General features: G+C 45.9%; 1 protein-coding gene across 2 annotated transcripts in view; it reads right to left on the bottom strand.

Moving 5' to 3' along the window:
• PARVB (parvin beta) overlaps window positions 1–19,802 on the bottom strand; it is a 61,135-nt gene extending 41,333 nt beyond the window's left edge. The window contains exon 1 of one of the 2 annotated variants that reach the window (XM_071733271.1): window positions 19,469–19,802. In XM_071733271.1, coding sequence (XP_071589372.1) covers window positions 19,469–19,583 — 115 coding nt within the window. In that variant the 5' untranslated portion in view covers window positions 19,584–19,802. Of the gene's footprint in view, window positions 1–5,770; window positions 5,849–19,468 lie in introns of those variants that run through there. The other variant, XM_071733273.1, reaches the window with a different exon arrangement.
• Window positions 19,803–20,415: the final 613 nt, after the last annotated feature.

Here is a 20,415-nt window from a genome sequence, read left to right as displayed (position 1 = left end):
GCAAGCCAGGCAGGCTGTCTCGGGGCATGGGATTCCACACAAACTGCACAGAACAGGAGCAATTAGCTGCAGAAAGTTGGAAGCACCACCAGGGCTATCAGGGATTTCTCACAAATCAGAAAATGGCCTTTAAAGTCAGCAGGAGCACTATAAAATGAAGAAAAGTCTCTGGGTTCTCGGTTTTATAAGAACGGACAAGCTGATAACAATTTGTTCCTTTCTACCTTCACTCAATAATTTTAGTGTAATTTTAAAAGACGTAACAGCAGCACAGTTCACCAGTTCACAGTTCTGAAGTCTCTACTATTTGCTGCCGTGTTATTAAATAACTGACTGCAAGCCTCTGCCTCTTACAAAACCAGATGGTAAATGCTACTTAATTTTAGCCCTAGTTATTTCTGACTGCAAAGCTGCATCCAGCCCCACAGAAAGCAGCAGCTGTCATGACACTCATCACAGGGCTCTGGATACGGTGCTTTCCTTCCCATTCAACCAGTGCCGAGCTGGCTCCAGAGCACTGCCTGACCACTGCTTTTACACAATGTACTTTCATCTGGTGATTAAACCCTAACTTTAGAAGCTATTAGACTGGTTTGTTACCCTTGGCTCCACTACAGATGATTGGTAACTTTGTCATCCTCTTTGGCCGGAGCAGCACACAAAAGGGAAATGCGCAAGGGCCACACAACGCAAACTGCAGGAGAAGCTCTTATCCTTCCCCCAGGGTCTTACTGCTTCCCAAGTTTCCTTGTTCTTCCTAGAGACCAATACACACCCAGCTGCCCTTTTTCAAACAGCGACTCACCTGCCTGAAACTCGTATGCTAATAGTTCAGATAATCACATGCAAAACAGAAAGTCCATATTCAAGACCATTTCTACTCCACTCAGACCAGTGACACGTCTGTCACTCACTCACACCTCAGGTGGGATGTGCTCACGGGACAAATCCCCAAAAATCCATTATTTTTGCTGCTCTTTTTGACACTAAACAAGTTTGTGACAAGAACCTAGGGACAGAGCTGCCTCTTCTCTGAGTCCATATGCTACTAAACACATAGAGAGCACTCAAAGAATAAGCCAACACACATTTGAAGAGCCTCCCTGTTAATGCTAAATAAAGTTTCCATAGTTAAACATTCAGATGCTAGAATGCTCTGCTGAGGGAGCTGGGGGTGTTCAGTCTGGAGAAGAGGAGGCTCAGAGGAGACCTCATCACTCTCTACAACTCCCTGAAAGGAGGGGGTAGCCAGGGTGGGGGTCAGTCTCTTCTCCCAAGCAGCTACCAGTAAGACAAGAGGGCATGGACTTAAGCTGTGTCAGGGGAGGTTTAGGCTGGATATTAGGAAAAAACTCTTTACAGAGAAGGTGATCTGACATTGGAATGGGCTATCCCTGCAGGTTTTTAAGAAGCGACTGGATGTGGCACTCAGTGCCATGGTCTGGTAACCACAGTGGCAGTGGATTAAGGGTTGGACTTGGTGATCTCAGAGGTCCTTTCCAACCTGGAAGATTCTGTGATTCTGTGAAGCAGCCAACCCTTGCATAAAAGTTCAAGTACCTGCTGGAGCTCCCTCTTCTTGCATGAGGCACCAGACCAGAAGGAAACCAGTCCCTGATGAGTAAGGAGCCTGCAGTGCCTACACTTAACCCACTCCTCTGCTTGCCTATCACAGACCAACACGTGCAAAACTTCCAACAGACACCTAAAACTCTTTCACAAAGTCATCTTCAAAACTGCAAGCCTTCCAAGAACATAAAATTAAAAGTTTTACAAAACCTGGTATTTTTCAAGAAAAACTGTCATAATGAAAGATTTCAATCCAGCCCCAAACACAGGGCATGGTGATAGACTGAAATTCTTTTGCTCTTTCCTAGAGACAAACCACACACACAACTCTGCTACTGCATTACTAATCACTTAACATTTACAAAAGGCTCTAAGATCTTCTGATAGAGGCTGCAGGAGAAAGACAAAGCCTCCATTAATTATAATAGAGAATTAATAATCACAAGCAAATCAAAGGCAAAGACTTTATCAAATACACATAAAGGCACTGTACCAAGGGACTGTACTCAAAGCAGAACCATGGTAATAAAGGAAATAATTTATAAGCCTCAGCAGGCAAAGAAGGCTGGGCTCTGTGAGTTAAATAAAGGGGAAGCCCTAAAAAAGTCAAGTTAAAGGCAACTTTTAGGAAAGGGCTGTAATAATTCTTTTGTTTAGTTGAAAAAAGCAGGATTTTTGCTCACATGCTTGCCTATGGGATATATGTGTTAAAGAGATGACAGGTCTATTCTGTGACAGCCAGAACAAAGATCTCCCCTTTATTTGCCAAGGGTAAAATATATACCTAGCATGGTAGCAGCATATCCAATACTTGAGGCTGTGAGGAACATTTATGAGAAGCTGAGAGTTTGTTATGTTTTGCTTGGGAAGGTGAAATAATGCTTTCAAGTCTTCTCCTATGAAAATTGTTATTTTTCTATCAAGTTGTGGGTTTTTTTGTTGTGTTTTTTTTTAATTTTGACAAAAATCAAATTTGCATTTTTGGGTGGGTGATGCCTGTGTTGAGATAGCCAACATTAACATGGCTAGAGCTGTCCTCCCCAAGCCCTGCACATGTATCAGCCCTCCTGCGAAGAGGAAGGTTTGTTGGGGTAGAACAGGAACAAGCAGAGAAGCAGGAACTTGGAGGAGAGGAGCACTGAACAGACACCGTGGCCATGAGTGGCTTTCAGCGTGACCAACATTGGCATCTGAACCACTAAACAATCAAATGAGACTGTAATTACTAAGCAGACAGATCTTAAGCCAGTTACGTGGCCCAGTTCAGTTCAACAACAACGCTGAATCAAGTTGATGAGTGCTGACCTGGTTTTCTGCAACAGTTCCCTGCAGGGCCCTGCAAACTTCAGTGCTGGTGCTGCCAAGGAGGAAGGAGGATCCTGCCCTCTCTCAGCCACCACTGGTGCTGGACAACCATGGACAACACAAAAGCCAACAAGGCAGGACTCACTACCCCTCCTGTTACAGATAGATCCTCCCTCCAGTATTATTCTGGCTCTGATAATAATGACAAACCTGGAGCTGACCCATTGCTGCCTGGGTATAAACTGGCAGTGATAAAAGCCAAGCTGAGCCCACAGTACCAACACACAGCCATTGTATTTAACATTCAGGTCTTCTTTCCAGAAGTTGGACTGATCCTATCCAAGCCTCAAGATACCCAAGCACCAAGCCAGAATGCATCTCAGCATTTGGCTTCCCTGCTATTTCAGACCCTCTCTGCTCAGCTCATGCAACAGGTCTAACACCCACTTAGTAAATAATACTTCAAAATATACTCCACAAGGTGGAAATACAAGATGCAGACTTTGACAGAGGCTGAAAGAGAGCTCCAGAGCTAAAACTAAAAGTCAAACTTGGGATTCATCATTCTGCTCTAAGTCCCTGTTACTCATTTCTTTAATTAGTATCTTAAGCTTAAGTTACATAGCTGTCTTTATCAGGCAAGTACCCATCCATGCTGTCAGTAAAAGAGCTCTCCAGACTTCTCTCCCATCCCTAGCTGCCAGTCACCAATTTCCTTTTGCTGGCCCTAGTGGTTGCAGAAGCCACATTATGGCACAGAGCAAAGACAGTGTGCCTGAAAACTAACCAGATAAGAAAGGAAAAAAACGCAAAGTTCATGTTCATTGTGTAGACACACAATAACTAATGCTAGCCAAAAAACCAAAACAAACAAACAAACAAAAAGCCCACACACACAAAAAAAAACTAATCAAACAAACAAAACCAGCAGAAATAAGAGTGTGGACAAGAATGGTGTTTCAAAGTAGAGGTGTAAGGATATTTTCAAGCAGCTCCCAGCAAACAGTTCTGACATTTTCTCCTCCCTGCCTGAAAGAGAACAACACTCCCCTTCAGGCAGATGAGCAAGGAGAAGTCTGCATTTCTTACTTGTGCTTTGCTGCAGTCTCCTCAGGATGCACACTGTTACAGCTCAGTGCTGCTTAGACCCTGAGCTCACTGTGAGGTTTAGAACCAGCACATGGCTGGGAGCAGGATCCCACAATTTAACATCATGTATCCATTCATTTCATGGAGATGAAATTTGTCTCCCCCATTTCCTGCGCCCTGCACTAGCTTTTGCACAGACTTGCCAACAAATGGGAAAATGTTTCAGGTAACAGGGCCCAATAATGTAATGTAAAGCACAGAGAAGCTGTGGCTGCCCCCTCCCTGGAAGTGTTCAAGGCCAGGTTAGATGAGGTTTTGAGCAATTGCTCTAGTGGGAGGTGCCCTTCCCCATGGCAGGGGAGTTGGAAATAGATGATCTTTAAGGTCTGTTCCAACCCAAATATTCTATGACTCTAAGGAGGGTCGTAGGACCTCGTGTGTGCATTTTATTTCTAAGGTAAAAATAAAACAATCTCCAAAGCCATTTACCCTTTACCCAACTTTCCTAAACACTAACATAATTCACACCAAAAACATACAACTTCTATACTCCAGGACTTTTAGTAGGCATACATTTGGCACTTCCTGTCCTTAACTTGTTAACAGATGGCTGCAATCTCAAAGTTTTTTTGACAGGGAAAAGCCAGGCTGCTGCCTTAAACACCAAAGGCAGTAGCTGCAGCTTGAAAGGACGCTAAAAGCAACTAGGGGAAGCTACACTCCTCCCTCTGCATACAAATTCTGCTTGAAAACAGGGAAAATTGTCTTCCCCAGCCTCCACCAGTTACAATTCCATCACAACATACAAAAAGTCATTTCATCCCATGAAGCAATGGTGGAGGATTATGTTTTCCCAAGCATCCTGCATGTTCACCAGGACAACTTCCACCTGAGAGAAGGATGTGAAGTCAAACCTGCCTGATGAGTACAGAGGGAAAGAAAAAGGGCTGAAGACCTGTACCTAACCCCAGAAGAAAACACACAAGGGATTTTAGATTTCCTGCCATCAGTTCTCCATGAAATACTGTATTGTACTACACGGTGCTTAGTACTCTTCCAATGCTTCTGTGTACTCCTACAAACAAAGCTGATGGGCACATGCAGGTAGAGAACCACATATTCACAGACTAGGAATTCAGTCCAAGGATGCAATGAAGCTGATTGATTTCTACAAGATGCCAAGCATCAACACAACTCCCTTAACCAAAAGCAAGACCAGAATCAGCTCACTACTTAAGGTATCCATGTTTGATGGGTCTGGCCAAAGCAAATCACCAAGGGAAAGCCAGCACAAGCTGTCAGAAGCAGACCTAACAATAAATAGCATTACTCTGGGATAGTTGCCTACTCAATTCATTCAATTCTTGTACGCTCCATCATGAAGAAACCAGGGAGAAAACAGCACTTCAGTTTACTGCCTCCTACAAGCTCTCTTGCTGATCCCACACTCAAATCTAACTGCAAACTTAATCAAACAGAACATTTGGCATCAAAAATGTCACTACTGCAGCTCATGGTAACACATTTTACAACTGAGCTGGTTTCCATCCCTCCACCTTCTTCCCACCCTCATGGTTTGACACTTCATTTGTCGGTGCCCAAATGAAGCCCACTCAGTTAATTAACAGCCCAAAGAAGTTTGACCTGCTTCAGCTTATTGCTTTCCCCATATCCTTTGCCCCCCTTTCCAAAGGCACGAAAAGGTCAACAACCACCACCAAAAGCAGCCAACTATGCAAATATAATATAATTCGATGCTGCTTGTTCTTCTGAACGTGTCAAGAAAAGTACAGAGTAAGAGACTCACTTCTGAAGGCAGTGATGGCAGGTGAGCACAAGAAGTATCAGAAAGGCACAGTCTCCTGCAGCTGATAGTACAGAGCTCAGCAAACCAACTTAACACAAATGGGAAAGGAGAATACAGCTATCACTTGCAATTCAAAAAAAGCAACTTTTTTGCCTGTGCAACGTTATTCTACAGGAAGTATGAGCTGAGATAAACTATCCTGCAAACCACAAAAAGTGCACATGCCTAATTGCTGGAGTTGCCCAAATGTCACCCAGAAAGACAAGGAAAACCCTGAAAAAACCCTCACTTATAGCAACTATATTTGCAACCCACAAGTTGAGGGTTTGCTATTAAATACAAGTTTTCAGTTCAACAGAGCACAGAACCAGAGAAGGGATCAACAGTGCTACAGACTAGAAGCTTTAATCTAGACACTCAAGACACAGTTTTCAGATAACCAAACACTGTTTGCTCATGCCCAGCTCTACCTTTCCTGTGCCCCACCTGCACTCAGGGCAGTGAAGCCGTGTACTGAAAATGAACTGAAACATCCCACTATACAAGGAGACACTGCAAATTACTAATAAATTTTCTCAGTGGTTTCTAGACAAGTCCTATGTGAAAAATTATGAGCTTTGAGCACCAGAGGAGCCTGCCAAGACAAGCACTTCAGTTGTAAGCACTACAGACCTCACAGTAAAAGAAAGTCTGGAACTCAGAGCCCACAGTCAGATAAAAGCCAGACCATGAGGGGAAGGTCCAGTGAAGACAGAGGTTGCCATAAAAGCATTCAGATGTTTAACTCTGCCAGGATGAAGTAAGAAATAGACACTGCCTTGTCCTAACAGAGCTGCTGAAGATCATGTAGTAAGAGTGGAGTACAGACCTCTGACTGCCATTCCACTCCAGTCTCCCAAATACCGTAATTAGGGGATTACCAAATGCAACCATGAAACAACACTCAGCCCAGGAGTCTAAAGTCTCAAAAGTCACAAAGTCTCAAAATGACCTGAAGCTGTTATTTTTTTATTTTGCCATCACCCCTAAGAGTTTTACATGATTTGCAGTTCTAGCTTTCTGTGGTCTCTTTTTAAGCTTTTGCACTGATAATACCAGGTCATATGGGCTAGACAAGGTAGTGTTTCAATGGGGCAAGACACCTTGAAAACTTAAGGGCTCTGCCACCATCAGTCCCAAAATAGCTTTCTAACTACAAAGCCTATCCAGCTCATCCTCACTAAAGAAGCAGACAGAGCAGCAGCCCAGTGGAATCTATGCTTTCTTCCTCACTAAAAGGTTAGACAAGCAAAAAAGACAGGAAAAAACTGGTACTCTTACTATAACCTTAGAGTAAAGCAAGTAGAAGGGCCCTGATGAGAAGTATAAGTTCCACTGCACATGCTGGTATTCACATGCTCATAAATCATTAATCCACAGACTGCACACTGTTGAAGAAATGCCCTTACTCCAGTCTTTGAAGAGTCTAAGCCGCCAGGAAGCCACATAAGCTAAGTGGGTAATTCAGGGTGGAAAGGACCTCTGGAGGTCTCTAACTGAATCTCCTTCTCAAAGCAGTGTCAGCTCTGAGATCAGACCAGGTTGCTCAGGGCTTTATCATGTCACATCACAAAAACCTCTAAGAATGGAGGCTGCACAAACACTGTAGGCATCCTGTCCCACTGCTTCATTGTGCCCAGCATTAAAGGTTTCTCCCTTAGTTCAGACTGAACCTCCTTCATTGGAGTTCATATCACTTGTCTCTCTCCTCTGCGACGCACAACAGCAAAGTACCTGGCTCCGTCTTCTCAGTAATCTCTTCATAGGTAACAGCAGACCACTCAGGAAAGATATCCCAGAAGCAGTCTCTTCCATAGGCTGAACAAGCCCAGGTCCCTCAGCTCTCCTCACAGGACAAGTGCTCCAACCACCATCCTGGTGGCCCACAGCTGAAGGTACTCTGGTTTAGCCATCTTTCCTGCACTGGGGAGCCCAAAACTGGACACAGTGTATCAACTGGGATTTAAGGAGTGATGAACAGAGAGGAGCAAAGTACTTTGCTCAACCTGCTGGCTGTGCTACTGTGATTACACCCCAGGATCCTGTTGGTGGTCTTCACAGCAATGACACACTGATGGCCATGGTCACCTCACTGCCCACCTGGGCCCTCAGGGCCTTTCCAGCAGAGCTGCCCCTCAAGCAAGCAGCCTGCAGCCCGCATCGCTGTGGGGGGCTTTTCCCTCCCAAGTGCAGGACTTATCACTGGATGGATTTCAAAAGGTTCCTGTCAGCCCATTTCTCTGGCCTGTCTGCATCTCCCTGAACAGCAGCCCTGCCCACAAGTGTATCAGCTGGTCACACAGTTTGATGTCATCTGTAAGCCACATGGGCACGCACTCCATGACCTCCTCCAGGTAATTGATGAAGATGCTACACAGGACACGTGCCAGGACAGACCAAGAGACACACAGACACGACATAGGAGCAGCGCTACAGGCAGCCATGAGGATTTTTTTCCCCCTTTTCTTGCACTATTCTGTTTTTACTCCTCCAGTGTGACAGATATGAAATCTTTCACATTTCCAATACAGCTCCACAGAATCATCTGGCCAGCTGTGCTGCTGTTACAGGGGAAGCCACTGCCCTGTCATTCACACACCATTCCAAAAGTCTCACACACACCCCAAGTGCTCCTTTTGACCACTCACTCACACACACATTCACTCTGGGATGCTTACACTGCCTTCAGGCTCAACCCCAGGTTCCTGACACGATGTACACCTGGTTGAACTTATGGAGCAGTAGAGCAGTAAAGAACAGATTGAGCTGGATGCCTCTGGAGGGGAATCCCAAACAAAGAAATCCCTGGGCAACTATACACTTACAATCGAAATTTCCCTCATCTCACGTGACAGTTCTGTCCAACAGTAATAATTCAGTCTGGGATCATCTTGTTCCTCATCTGGTCATTTCTCTGTCTCCAGGCAGGCTTTCTTATCTCAAGGATGCAGCTTCTGCTTATGGATGTGGCTAACTTATCTTTCTGGTTTGCATCAGTTCTGGGGCCTTCCTTCATATAACTAAGTAAAAGTTCAGCGTAAGTTCAGTAGTATCTAGATGAAAGATCACAGCTTAGGGCCTACAGTTTCAGCAAATTTAGCTACTATTGCTAAGCAAGGCTATTAATCCTAAACAGTTCTTAACACTGCAACACACCAAATTATTCAGTCTCTCTGGAATAACGGTGCCTGACTCCTGTGGATTCAGTAAAAAAACTGAATGCCCCAGCTCACACACTTTCAAAGTAGTTGTGTTGCATTCTTGCAGAAACCTCTCACTTGCCACTGGATCAACAGTAAATTTATTTAGCAAACCAATGATCCCAGTGAAGGTGCCTTCTATCACAATTCTGTATCGTATCTGCATGTAATGCCATTCAAGGGGAAAAAAGTCACTCACTATTTTTTTACCAGTTTGTCCACAGAAAAGAAAATCTGGACGTGTTCCCCACTGGTTAAAGAGCTGATGGAAAACACTTTTTACCAGGTTCTGAACTAGCTTGGCAAATGTTGGCATCTGTGATCTGTTTGTTAACATGTAAGTTATAAGAATTAAGGCACCAGAAATACACAGCTGGAAAGCACAGTATAACACAAACACCTTAAATGGCAGTCATGGCTTGGTCAAGCATCGTCCCTGAGTCTTCTTACTGCTTTTACTGCTGATATCAGCAGAGCAACAGCCACCAGAGTTTAGGTTTTTTTAACTAAATGATACAAAGCTAAATGATACTGAGAATTCAAGGTGCTGATTTAAACTATGGCCCCTCACTGTGTTAATGCAGCTACAACAGCAGTGCTGCAGTTAAAGTGGGCATTTTCAAGACAGAAGTCTAATTAACACATCATAAGTAGTCAAGAGAAAAACTACTTAGTCTGAATCTGTGTGGGGTGCCAGAGGAAAAGCTCACACGCATTCAGTTATCCAAGCCATGTCATGGAAAAAAATATCCTTCAACCATACAGCAGAGAGCAGATACTTAGGCCAGTCTCTCTTCCCTTCCTATCACCATCAGCCTCTCTCCCTGAAGAGGAACCCTTAAAAAACCCAGCTCCACCAAATCAGAGAAATGATGATTGGAAGGACCTGACAAGGTTTATCTTGAAGCTGAACGAGTAAATGAGGTCAGTCATGACTGCTTCTCCCCTTCCACATGCAGAGAAAAACCAGAAAAATCAGTTTGTGTGGCAGACAGCACCAAATTGCTGTAGAGGCAGCAGATCTGGTTTCCTCCGAGTCATCACATGGCACAGCAGGACCAGAGCATGACATCCTGCACCCCTTTAAAATCCAGTTTCCCAATGACAGAGCTCCATGATACACACTTATTTAGTTACCTAGTTAGAGAGTCAAGATCCCTGTCAGATCAAATTCAGTGCAGACCCAAGATATAGCTATAGTGTTAGCATTCTTGCAGCCTGCCTAGTTTTCCAATGGAAGCAATTCACTGGGAGCCCTACACAGGGAAGATGGCAAAAACAAGTAAGCCCAAGGTACAGTTTTATAACCCTTTTCCTGAGGGGGAATATTAAGCAGAAAATGCGAGCCTGGATGCCCTGGTACTTTTTCCTGTTCTACCATTTCTGAAGAAAAAAAGATTTTCTGAAGAAAATCCTGTGTTGCAGAGCTTCTAAATCCATCTGCTGGACTAGGCAAGCAGAGAGCAAACAACACTACTCTCTTTTAAAATAACAGAAGTATCAGTATCTGTTTAATAACACACATGCATACATCTGCCAAACAGACCTAGTGGAAAGACACTTTCTGAGAATTACGAATTTTTCTATATAAAAACGGTAAAAAAAACCACTGTGCCTCTATACAGACATCAAAATAGCTCTCCTCCTCATCTGGCCCTCACAGTCTCCATCCTTACGCCAAACAAACTGTGTCTGTAAGCATCTCAGTTAATTAAAAATTAGCAATAAGGCCATATGGCAACCATGATGGAAAATATACTATTTCTTTTTTTAGTGGATTTCATTATGGTTCAACCACTCAACAAAAGTCCTGAAGAAGGAACTGCAATTCCAGGAGCCAGAACAGCCTACGTGTTTTATAACCAAAATACATAATTTTAGAATTTATATCTGATAGCCAGAAAAGTCTCAGGGATAAGAAGCCTTCTTTATAAGAAGCCTATTTTAACAATGAGAAACAATGATTGAGAGGTAAAATGGAGTTCTCAAAGATCCTGCTGCTTGCCACTAACAAAGCCAAAACCAGAATTCCATCCCATTACCTCCCCTCTCAGCCCAAGGGCTCTGAAGAGGAGTCTGCAGTGGGTGCATGGAAAAAAAAAAATCACGTGTACAGGATTTATAATTAGAAGCTTCATTGTGCAGATATATGTTCTTCCACGAGGAAGTGACAGTGATTTAAGGGCCCAAAGAGTACAGAGCCACTGCTCTAGGCCAGCAGACATTGCCAGGTGTGCATGTTCTCTCCACATCTGGTTTTCACAGCAAGACTTAGCTGGATTCAAATTGCAAAACCCCAAAACCACATATGTTAGCCATAATACTTTTCCAGCTAAACTAGACATACACTACAGAAGTCATGAATTTTGAGTTGCAGCTTTCTACTTGGCCAACACAAGAGACAAAATTAGGAAGTCTATACCTGAGTAGGCTGAATATGCTTCACCCTGGGGAGATCATTTGGCCACTGACCAACTAGTTGTGCAATACAGAGGTTCCTGTTCCAACTTCCCTTCCATGCTCAGCCCACCTCCAAAGATAAACAGGGGTCTTTGTCATCCACATGTGATCTACCAGTTCAGAGCCCACAGGCACAGCCCTTCCTGCAGTGGTGGGGACAGCATGCACCACCACTGAGTAGGATGTCCTGCAGCAGAGGTCCCAGGATTCTGCACACTTCCAGAGGGCAGCCTAAAGAGATTCCCAAAAAGCAGGGCTCTCCCACTGCTCACCCTGCTCCTCCTTTCCTTCCACATCCCTCTTCCCCATTACAACATATGCCACACTTCCCTCCATTGCTCAGGGCAAGAAGGGCTGATGCAGCCTACAAGAACAACCAGAGGCAAGTAAACCACAGCCATCAGGACAGCACATAAAGAAAGTACATATGCCATACAGACTTGGGGAAAACCTGCTGCAGATATGCAGAGTCTGCATGTTACGGTAAACAACTCTTGTCATTGCATCAGTTGACTGCACAGTGCCCTGAGAAAAAAATATGGTTTCTCACTAATGACATGAATATGTAACAAATTTCAGAGCAGAGGACATATGAAGGGGAGGATAAGGAACTACCAAAGTCATTACACAAAAGAGCTCAATTAGAGGGCTGTGCAGAGTAAGGCATCTTTCACCATGACAGATGACCATGCATCAGTGACATCCAAACATTGGCACAAATCAGATCTTTCTCTGGAGCCATGTGGTTGACTTTCAAGTCTCTGGCTTCTAGAACGAAATACCCAGATCCTATTAGTTCAAAGAACCTGAAGGTCTGCTGAAGTCATGATTGCTGTAATGAGCAAAAGTCAGCACAAGAAGCCTTAGGGAAACAAGCCTTTCTTTCCTTCTTTCTTGCTGGCCTACAGGTCTCCCAAAATGACTGTGAGAAGTTTGTGGTTGGCCCTTGGCCTCCTGCTGCAGTGAAGACTGTCCCACCATTATAAGAACATGGACAGCATCAAAACACACAAAAGGGAACAAGACTCCAGGATTAAGAAGGCTCCTGCATTACCAACAGCAGCAAGAATGACACTGATCACAAATAGACGATGTTATAGGAGAGGCAGAAAACTCCTCCTCCTTATGATACATGTCAGTGTCTCTGTACAGTGGCCTGTCCCTGTCAAGACCTCATGTCCCAGGAACCCTGACACAGAGAACCTCTCAGGTATGCATTTGCAGGCCAAGATTTCTAGTGGTGCCCAAGAGATTTGTTCACTCAGCCCCCTTTGAAAACTAACAACAATTAGGCATCCAAATCCCTCAAAAGCAGCTTTAAAGTTCCAGCTACACTGGCACTTCCACAGCAACAAACTTTAATCCTTTCAGCTGTGTCTAATATTTGGATACATAAGCTACACACTCTATATTTCTTTTCATAATTGAATAGCAAAGCAGTAACTGCTGAGACACCAGTTCCAGCAACCAGCAGACTGTGCTCTTGCCATAGACCACATCGCCCTGGATCCCTTTGCAACAAGTTGTTCTGACATTATTCACAATGGAAAGAGTTTGCCAGCTAATCTTCCCAGTCTCCTAATATCAAAATAAGATTCAAAGCTCAAATCAGCACATTGGAAAACTACACCAGCTTCATCTGGTTTTGGATCAGCTGGCCTGTAACAGTTCTTTAAGTACATAAAAAGACATTTAGCACTGTTATGCGTAACTATACTAAATCTTCTGGACTCCTGTATTGCTGATGTGCACATCAGTATGATGAATTTATATTCATAAACAGATCTTAAATATTACAACTCTTAAATAAAAACACAGCGTTTAAGTCAGCAAGAAACAATGCACCACAGAACACAGCCTGGTATCTCTGCACAGATCCACCAGTTGGACCAAGAACTGCCCCTTTACATTGTCCAGTAGAGAGCATCTACACAGACTTTGCATCAAGTCATGATTTTGCAGCTCCCCTGCGGCTCCTCCCCATTTATATCAGGTCCACGTACAACTTTGTGTGATCAAAATGTCAGAGAGCTCACCCATGTGCTCCTCAAAACTAGCAGTCAGATGCTAGCTTCTAGAAGTCTTGCCCAAGGTATTAGTATTAATAAATCCTTTAGATGACATCGAAGTAAACAAGCCCTCACACACAAGCAGCCCCATCAGTTCCAAAAGAATGATAAAGAAACTGTTTCCTCCTATTTAATTCTGCTGTTGATCTTATTTCCTCATGTTCTTCCCTCCAGAAAGCCAAAGTGGAACAGGCAGTACAAGCAGTTCCACCTGAACAATTCAGAGATGGGTTTTAGCATACGCAGAGCTGCAGGGAACAGGCAGATTTGTGGCACCAGAGAGGACTTAGGAGGCAATAGTTTCTTCCCCTGGCTTTTTCACTGCTTGCCAGATAACCCTGAACAGATCACTTCCTTACCTCTCACCTTTTCTTCTTGCAAAGCAGGCAACAACTGGCACCTTTCTGAGATAAAAACCTTGCCATCTAGTGAAATATGTGCCTACCAAGCTACTTACCAAACTGGTGTGCCCACAGGCAAAGGCAACAGCAAACACTTCACAGCCACATCCTCTCACTGATATGCTGAGCCACAAACCCCAGGAACCATACTTTAGACCTCCTTGATATGCACAAAACCTTCACATATTACAGCGGGACCTTGACAGGTTAGTCCAATGGGCCAAGGTTAATTGTATGAGGTTTAACAAAGCCAAATGCCAGGTCTTGCACCTGGGTCACGACAACCCCATGGTAAGCTACAGGCCTGGGGAAGTGTGGTTAGAAAGCTGTAAGCTGGAAAGAGACCTGGGGGTATTGGTTGACAGTCGACTAAACATGAGTCAGCAGTGTGTGCAGGTGGCCAAGGCCAATGGCATCCTGGCTTGTATTGGAACAGTGTGGCCAGCAGGAACAGGGAGGTGATCATCCCTCTGTACTCAGCTCTGATGAGGCCACACCTTGAGTACCTTGTTCAGTTCTGGGCACCTCACTGTAAGAGGGACACAGAAGTGCTGGAGCGTGTCCAGAGAAGGGCAATGAAGCTCATGAAGGGCCTGGAGCACACACAAGTCCTGTGAGGAGCAGCTGAGGGAGCTGGGGTTGTTCAGTCTGGAGAAGAGGAGGCTCAGAGGAGACCTTATCCCTCTCTTAGCTGCCTTAAGGGAGGTTGGAGCGAGGAGGGAAACAGCCTCTGCTCCTTAGTAAACTGTGACAGGACCAGAGGGAATGGATGGAAGCTGCACCAGGGAAGGTTTAGGCTGGATGTCAGGAAACATTTTTTCACTGACAGGGTTGTCAAACAATGGAATGGCCTGGCCAGGACAATGGTGGAGTCACCATCCCTGCAGGTATTTAAAAGGCATTTGGACCTGGTCCTTAGGGACATGGTTTAGTAGTTAGATTACAGTGTTGGTCAAAGGTTGGACTGGATGATCTTCGAGGTCTCTTACAACCTGAAACATTCTGTGATTCTGTGATAAATCAGCTGTTGCTGCAGATATTCTGCCCTCTGCAACACTGTCATCTCTCCTTCTTTCCACCTCTCCTCTTGGTTTCATTAGGCACAATAAATTGCTCTTTTCTGGAGCGGTTTCCTCAACCCTCTGCCCACCCTCAATCCTGTCACTGAGCAACAACACTAAACAATTAAGTCTGTTATTTCTCTCACTGACTTGTCCATGTAGGCTATATATATACACACACACATACACAGATAAAATAGGTTTATTTAGACAAACACCTGCTGCCCAGATCTTTCATACATTGTGTTACGAGAAAAAGAAAACAAAGCTTTGGAAATAGGCTTGGAGCAAAGCTTGCAGCAGACACCCTCCTTTATTTCACTACAAAGACCTAACTGACTGACAAGTCTTTTTTTCAAGTTCCTTTTACAGATGGAAATGAAACAGCACTATCAGAAAAAGCATCTTTTACAGGGTCTGAAAAGAAGCTAGGGGATCATCTGGCTTACAAACTGTATCCTGCTGTAGGCCCAACCAGCACCTCAATGGTTTCCTAAGGTAATTAAAGCAGATTTTGGAACTCCTGTACAGATGAGTGAAGTTTATTAATCACATTATGGATGTTTCACATCTTGAAAGCCCAAGACACACCAAGACAGAGCCATGTCACGGTAACATCAGGAAAACGTACATTTTTGTGGATTTCCATTATAGCTTAATAGGGGGTGGGGGGCAAAATGGAATAAAAACCCAGTGATGACATGAGCACTGGAACTACTGGAACTAATACATCCAGCTTTCCTACGGATGTGTGTCATGGCTGACTGTAAGATTAAGAATGTACATCTCCAAGCAGTATTCTCTCCATAGTTGAATCCTTTCTCCAGCTGTGTCCCTCCCATGTGGGCTCTCTAGTAGCATGTATGGGATGAGCTCATCTGCAAGAGTTCCTGCAGCAGGACTCCACTTCCTGTACTCACCGGTGACCCATTCTGACACAATCTGCGGTCATTTAGTATTCCTTAAGATCAGTAGCTTTCTCTCAGGGGCATTTTTAACCAAACTATGGGTTAAAAATATTTCTGGGAAGGAAGAGGAAGGGAGGAGCCAAACAGACAGTGAGATCATCCATCCCATACTTCCATAGGAAACCAGGGTGAAAACGGCTGCTGTTTCATTAAGTCGGGGCTGCTTAGTAAGTCAGTTCAGTGATAAAAATTCAGAAACATAATTGTAAGGTGTAATAGTGTAAAGGAGACGTTCAAGCTAGAAATTCAAAGGCTTCCTCAAGCAGTTAAGCAACCTACAGATTTTGACTTAAAACATTAACAAATTTGATTGGAGGTCTTAACCCTACCTTACAAAAGCAACAGGTCACACCATACTGCTGATGCAAGAGCAGCAGCAAAGCTGTTTGCATGCTAAGTAAATACTTTGAATACTGTCACAGTGACTATCACCAGTATACCCAGGAACCTTATTTATCCTCTTGTTATAAAGCACTGGTATGAGCTTACACTAGCTGTCTTGATAAGCCTAATGAATCCTCCTCTACCAATTTAGCCTCTCTGAAAATAGACTGCAGCTTGTTATACAGTAGTTACCCAAAAAAAAAAAAAATTAAATTTAGTTGCTTATGGGTTGGTAGCCTCATATTATGCTTATTTATTACATGGCTGCCACCCATGATTGAAAAAAAAAACACATAAGTAATGAACAAAAAATTTTTCAGTATTGTTATAAGTATCTTTGAGCTGCATGGCTCAGAAGTAGTGCACAAAGATGAAAAGGATTAATATAACTGGATTACAGCTCTTGCACAAATGAGGTTAAAGGTCATTACATGAATACAGCTGAGATGGTGACAGGAGGCCCATATTTATGTTACAATACAAGAGACAGGCAGCGAGAGCAAGAAGTATGTATTAAGAGCCCTCTGGCTTGCTTGCTGTTCATGCTGTTAGAGGCAGAGGAAGCAAGAATGACTTTTGGTTGTGGCAAATGAGCAGCCAGCATTTCCATTCGCTGCTGAGGAGAGCAGTTGGGAAAGGAGGTATTTGCTCTGGGAAGATCACTCTGACCTCTGCTGGTCCCCTCAGAGAAAACCAGCAAAATCTTCCCAGAGGGAGGGAAGGAGGGCCAAGATGTTCCCAAGCGCACATAAAAGTTGAACACGTGGCTCCTATATGGTCTATCAACTCATTCAAGGAACACATCTCAGACAAGCTTCCTATTTGCTTCTATTTCTCACTTATGTAGAAAGATTCAGTTTTTAGCCCTGAAATTTGCTTCTGCAGCTGCCCAGGTCCTACCAAAAGCCATGAACTAGACTCTGTTCTCCCTGGTGCAGACCCCCCACCACCTCGTTCCTGCTTAGCCTGTGGACCCCTCCAGTTTCACAGCTGTGGTCTGGACAGCCTGAAGTTGAGGGCTACCCCACTGGGCAAAGTAAGTGCAAAATGTGCCTTCCTCAGGACTTAAAACTTCAAGCGGAGGAAAACTTAAAAGGGTAATAAGCCGTTTCCCCTTACAACAAAGGGCCCCAGCTGCCTGCGGCCCCACAGCCTGTCACACCCGACGGGTGGCCACAGGCTTACAAATGGTCTTTCCTCCCTTCCCATTTTCAGGCTGGAAGGGATAACTCAAGTTAAAAGCCGAGTCTCGTGTTTCAGCTTCCTCTCCATCCCACTAACATAAGCGTGACCACCACCACGCTTTGCATGACCACAGCAGTGGTTCCCCACTAAGTACCCAGGGCAGTAACCAAAATGGGCCCTTTCACCACCAAGAGGAGCTGTGGCCACACAAGTTGGCAAAATAATAAGACAAACTCAGCAAAACCAAGTGGGTGGCCCCTGCCGAAAGTAATCGCCTCAAAAACATCATCTAGCGATGCTGAAATTTCTAATTTAAGAAGGGATACTGACAACCAGTTTAAACTTAGAAGTCACCATTGAATTAAATACATTATTTCGGAACATCTGGAAGTGAGTTTTCTCCACCACCTTCCTTGAGAAGCAAATGAGATTGTCAGGAAGGCACAACCACTACTGCTACTCCTCAGCAGAACCACATTGGAGAAACTTGATTAAAAATAGATAACAAAGGAAACACCAGTAAGCCACACCAAAACAGCCAGAAGGAAAAGAAAGCAATTTCCTTCAGCCAGGCTCTTATTTTTAAATATTAAAAAGCTGCCTTCTAAATGCTGCTGGCAATTAATAGACTCAATATGGGTAAAACATGTGCTCACTCAACAGCCAGCTCAGTGAAGGCTGAAACTCACATAATGTTCTTTCCCTACACCCATGAGACACACTATAACAAAGCAAAGGCTGGGAAGTCAAAATTGCATTAAAGCATAAGGCAAGGACAACCAACTGGACAACCAAGCAGTCTGAGGATAACTCAGAGGGTTAGTTTCTCCACAGAAGGCAGCATTTGGTCAGTCAGGGATTGCAGAGGAGGACAGAGTACACACACAGTCCTTGGAGGAGACAACATGCGGGAGAAAGGCACACTTTGTGTACATCGGGCTGGACCTTTTTTATCAAGTCCAGCGGCCGTCTCTTTATCTACAACAACAACAAAAAGTCGCCTTGCTTGAGAGCACACAGTGCTATCTCTACACAGCCTCTGGTGTCAGGGACTGCTGTGAGGACACCTCGCACAAGTGCCCGCAGCCTAAGACGCCCATGCTGGGGTGCAGGGGATTAGGGCAGAGCCACCCAAACGCGGGTGCCAGTCCTCCAGGCTGGGGCTGAAGAACACACTCAATGTATCGCTGTCTCAGCATATCCATGGGAGTGCTTGGGGATTAGGTGTTTTTGCTGAACACATCTGGCTATGAAAAAAACAGGGTGCAAAGTGCCTATGCCAACACAAAACCTATGGATTACAGAGGCCTGGAATGAAACACGGGTGGATTTCATTGTTCCCTCGTGGCTTCCTTTGCTCTCAGACTAGAAGAAACGACGACCACCGCCTCCTTGGTCACCAAAAGTTTATTGTACAGCAAAAAGCGTGTTGAGGGCTTCCAATTCCAGCACCCGGCAGACGTACAAGAAGGGGAGCCGAGAAGGAAGGGGAGGTACGAGCAGCCAAGCCCGCAGCCGGCCCTGAGGAGAGCCCGATGAACGCCCACCCCTCACCGGCCTGCGGCGGGAACCGCGCGGAGCCCTCCAGGCAGCCAACCGGCCCCCAGCGCCCCTACCCCGGGGCTTGGGGCCCCGCCAGGAGCTCGAAGAGCTCTCCTGCCTCGCCGCCGCTCCCGACCCGGCCGGGGCTGCCGCCGCTCCAGGGAGCCGAAAGCAAGCACCCCGCCCACCCCGTCCCCAGGCGGCGTTGCCCCCTCCACAGGGCTGGAAGGTTTCTTCCCCAAGACTGCCGCCCGTCCGCCCCACCTGCCCCCCCGCAGGCTTCCCGCGGAGGGGCGAGACGGGACAGGACGGGACGGGACGGGGAAGCTACTGCAAGTCACGCCGGTCGGATGCACTTTCCTTCCTCCCTTGCGCGCGGGCGAACTTACCCTCCTTGGCTTTCTTCTTCCTCGCCAGCGTCCCGCCTAGCTTGCCCAGGAAGGACTCGTCTTTCTTCATTCTGTGGGGCCGCAGCGTCGGGGATCGGACGGGAGCGGCGGACATCGGGTTCTGCTGGGGGGTGACCGGGGGAACCTGCCCCAGCCCTGCCCTGCCCTGTCCTGCCCTGTGGGGCTGAAGCAGCAGCCGCCGCAGCCCGAGAGAAGTCCGGGAGCGAGTGATTCAGCCGGCTAAGAGCGACCGAGCAGGGAGAGCCGGCAGCAGGAGGCGGGGGTGTGGGAGCCGGAGCCGCACGGAGGGCAGGGGGCGGGCTGGGAGCCGCTGCTGGCGGCCACAGCGCCCTGCCACGGCCTGGAAGTCCGCGGGAGGCGGGGGCGGGTCCCCACGCCGATCCAGCCCCCCCACCTCGGACATGGCCCGGGGTGCCTCAGGGAGAGCCTTAGAGTCGCGCTGGGCAGTGACCACTCCGGGGTGTTGCCCGAAGCCAACCCCGATTCCTTGGGCAAGCCGCCGGCCTCATGCAAACATCGAAGTTTTACTTCGGGAGAGCCGTGCGGTTCCCATTTCATCTGTGCAGGTGTGGCCGAGAAAGGGGGGCGAAGAGTGGATGGGCCACAGCGGTTCCTTGCTGGCAACATTTTAGATTTGCCTCCTAATTTTGCAGCCAAGCACCTCTTCTGTCAGACTAGCTTGCCCTCCCCTCCTGGCATGTCATCTCTTAGGTTTGGCATCTCCCTTAGGGAAAAGTTGTGGAGAACGGCGCTGTAGGCTCCATGTTTACCAAGCCTCACATGCACTGAGGTCCACAGGCACCTCCGAGAGGAAAGCCACCACCGCCCAGGGCTCCCAGCACTGCCGTAAACATAGTGAATGTGCACAAAAGTGGCCCAAAGGAGAAAGCTGGGTTTGATCTCACAGAATTTATTACTTTTCATTT

The sequence above is a fragment of the Heliangelus exortis genome, chromosome 1, assembly GCF_036169615.1.
Source record: "Heliangelus exortis chromosome 1, bHelExo1.hap1, whole genome shotgun sequence".
Taxonomy (NCBI): Eukaryota; Metazoa; Chordata; class Aves; order Apodiformes; family Trochilidae; genus Heliangelus; species Heliangelus exortis.
The sequence above is the reverse complement of the archived record's forward strand: the minus strand, read 5'-3'. Positions and strand labels throughout refer to the sequence as shown.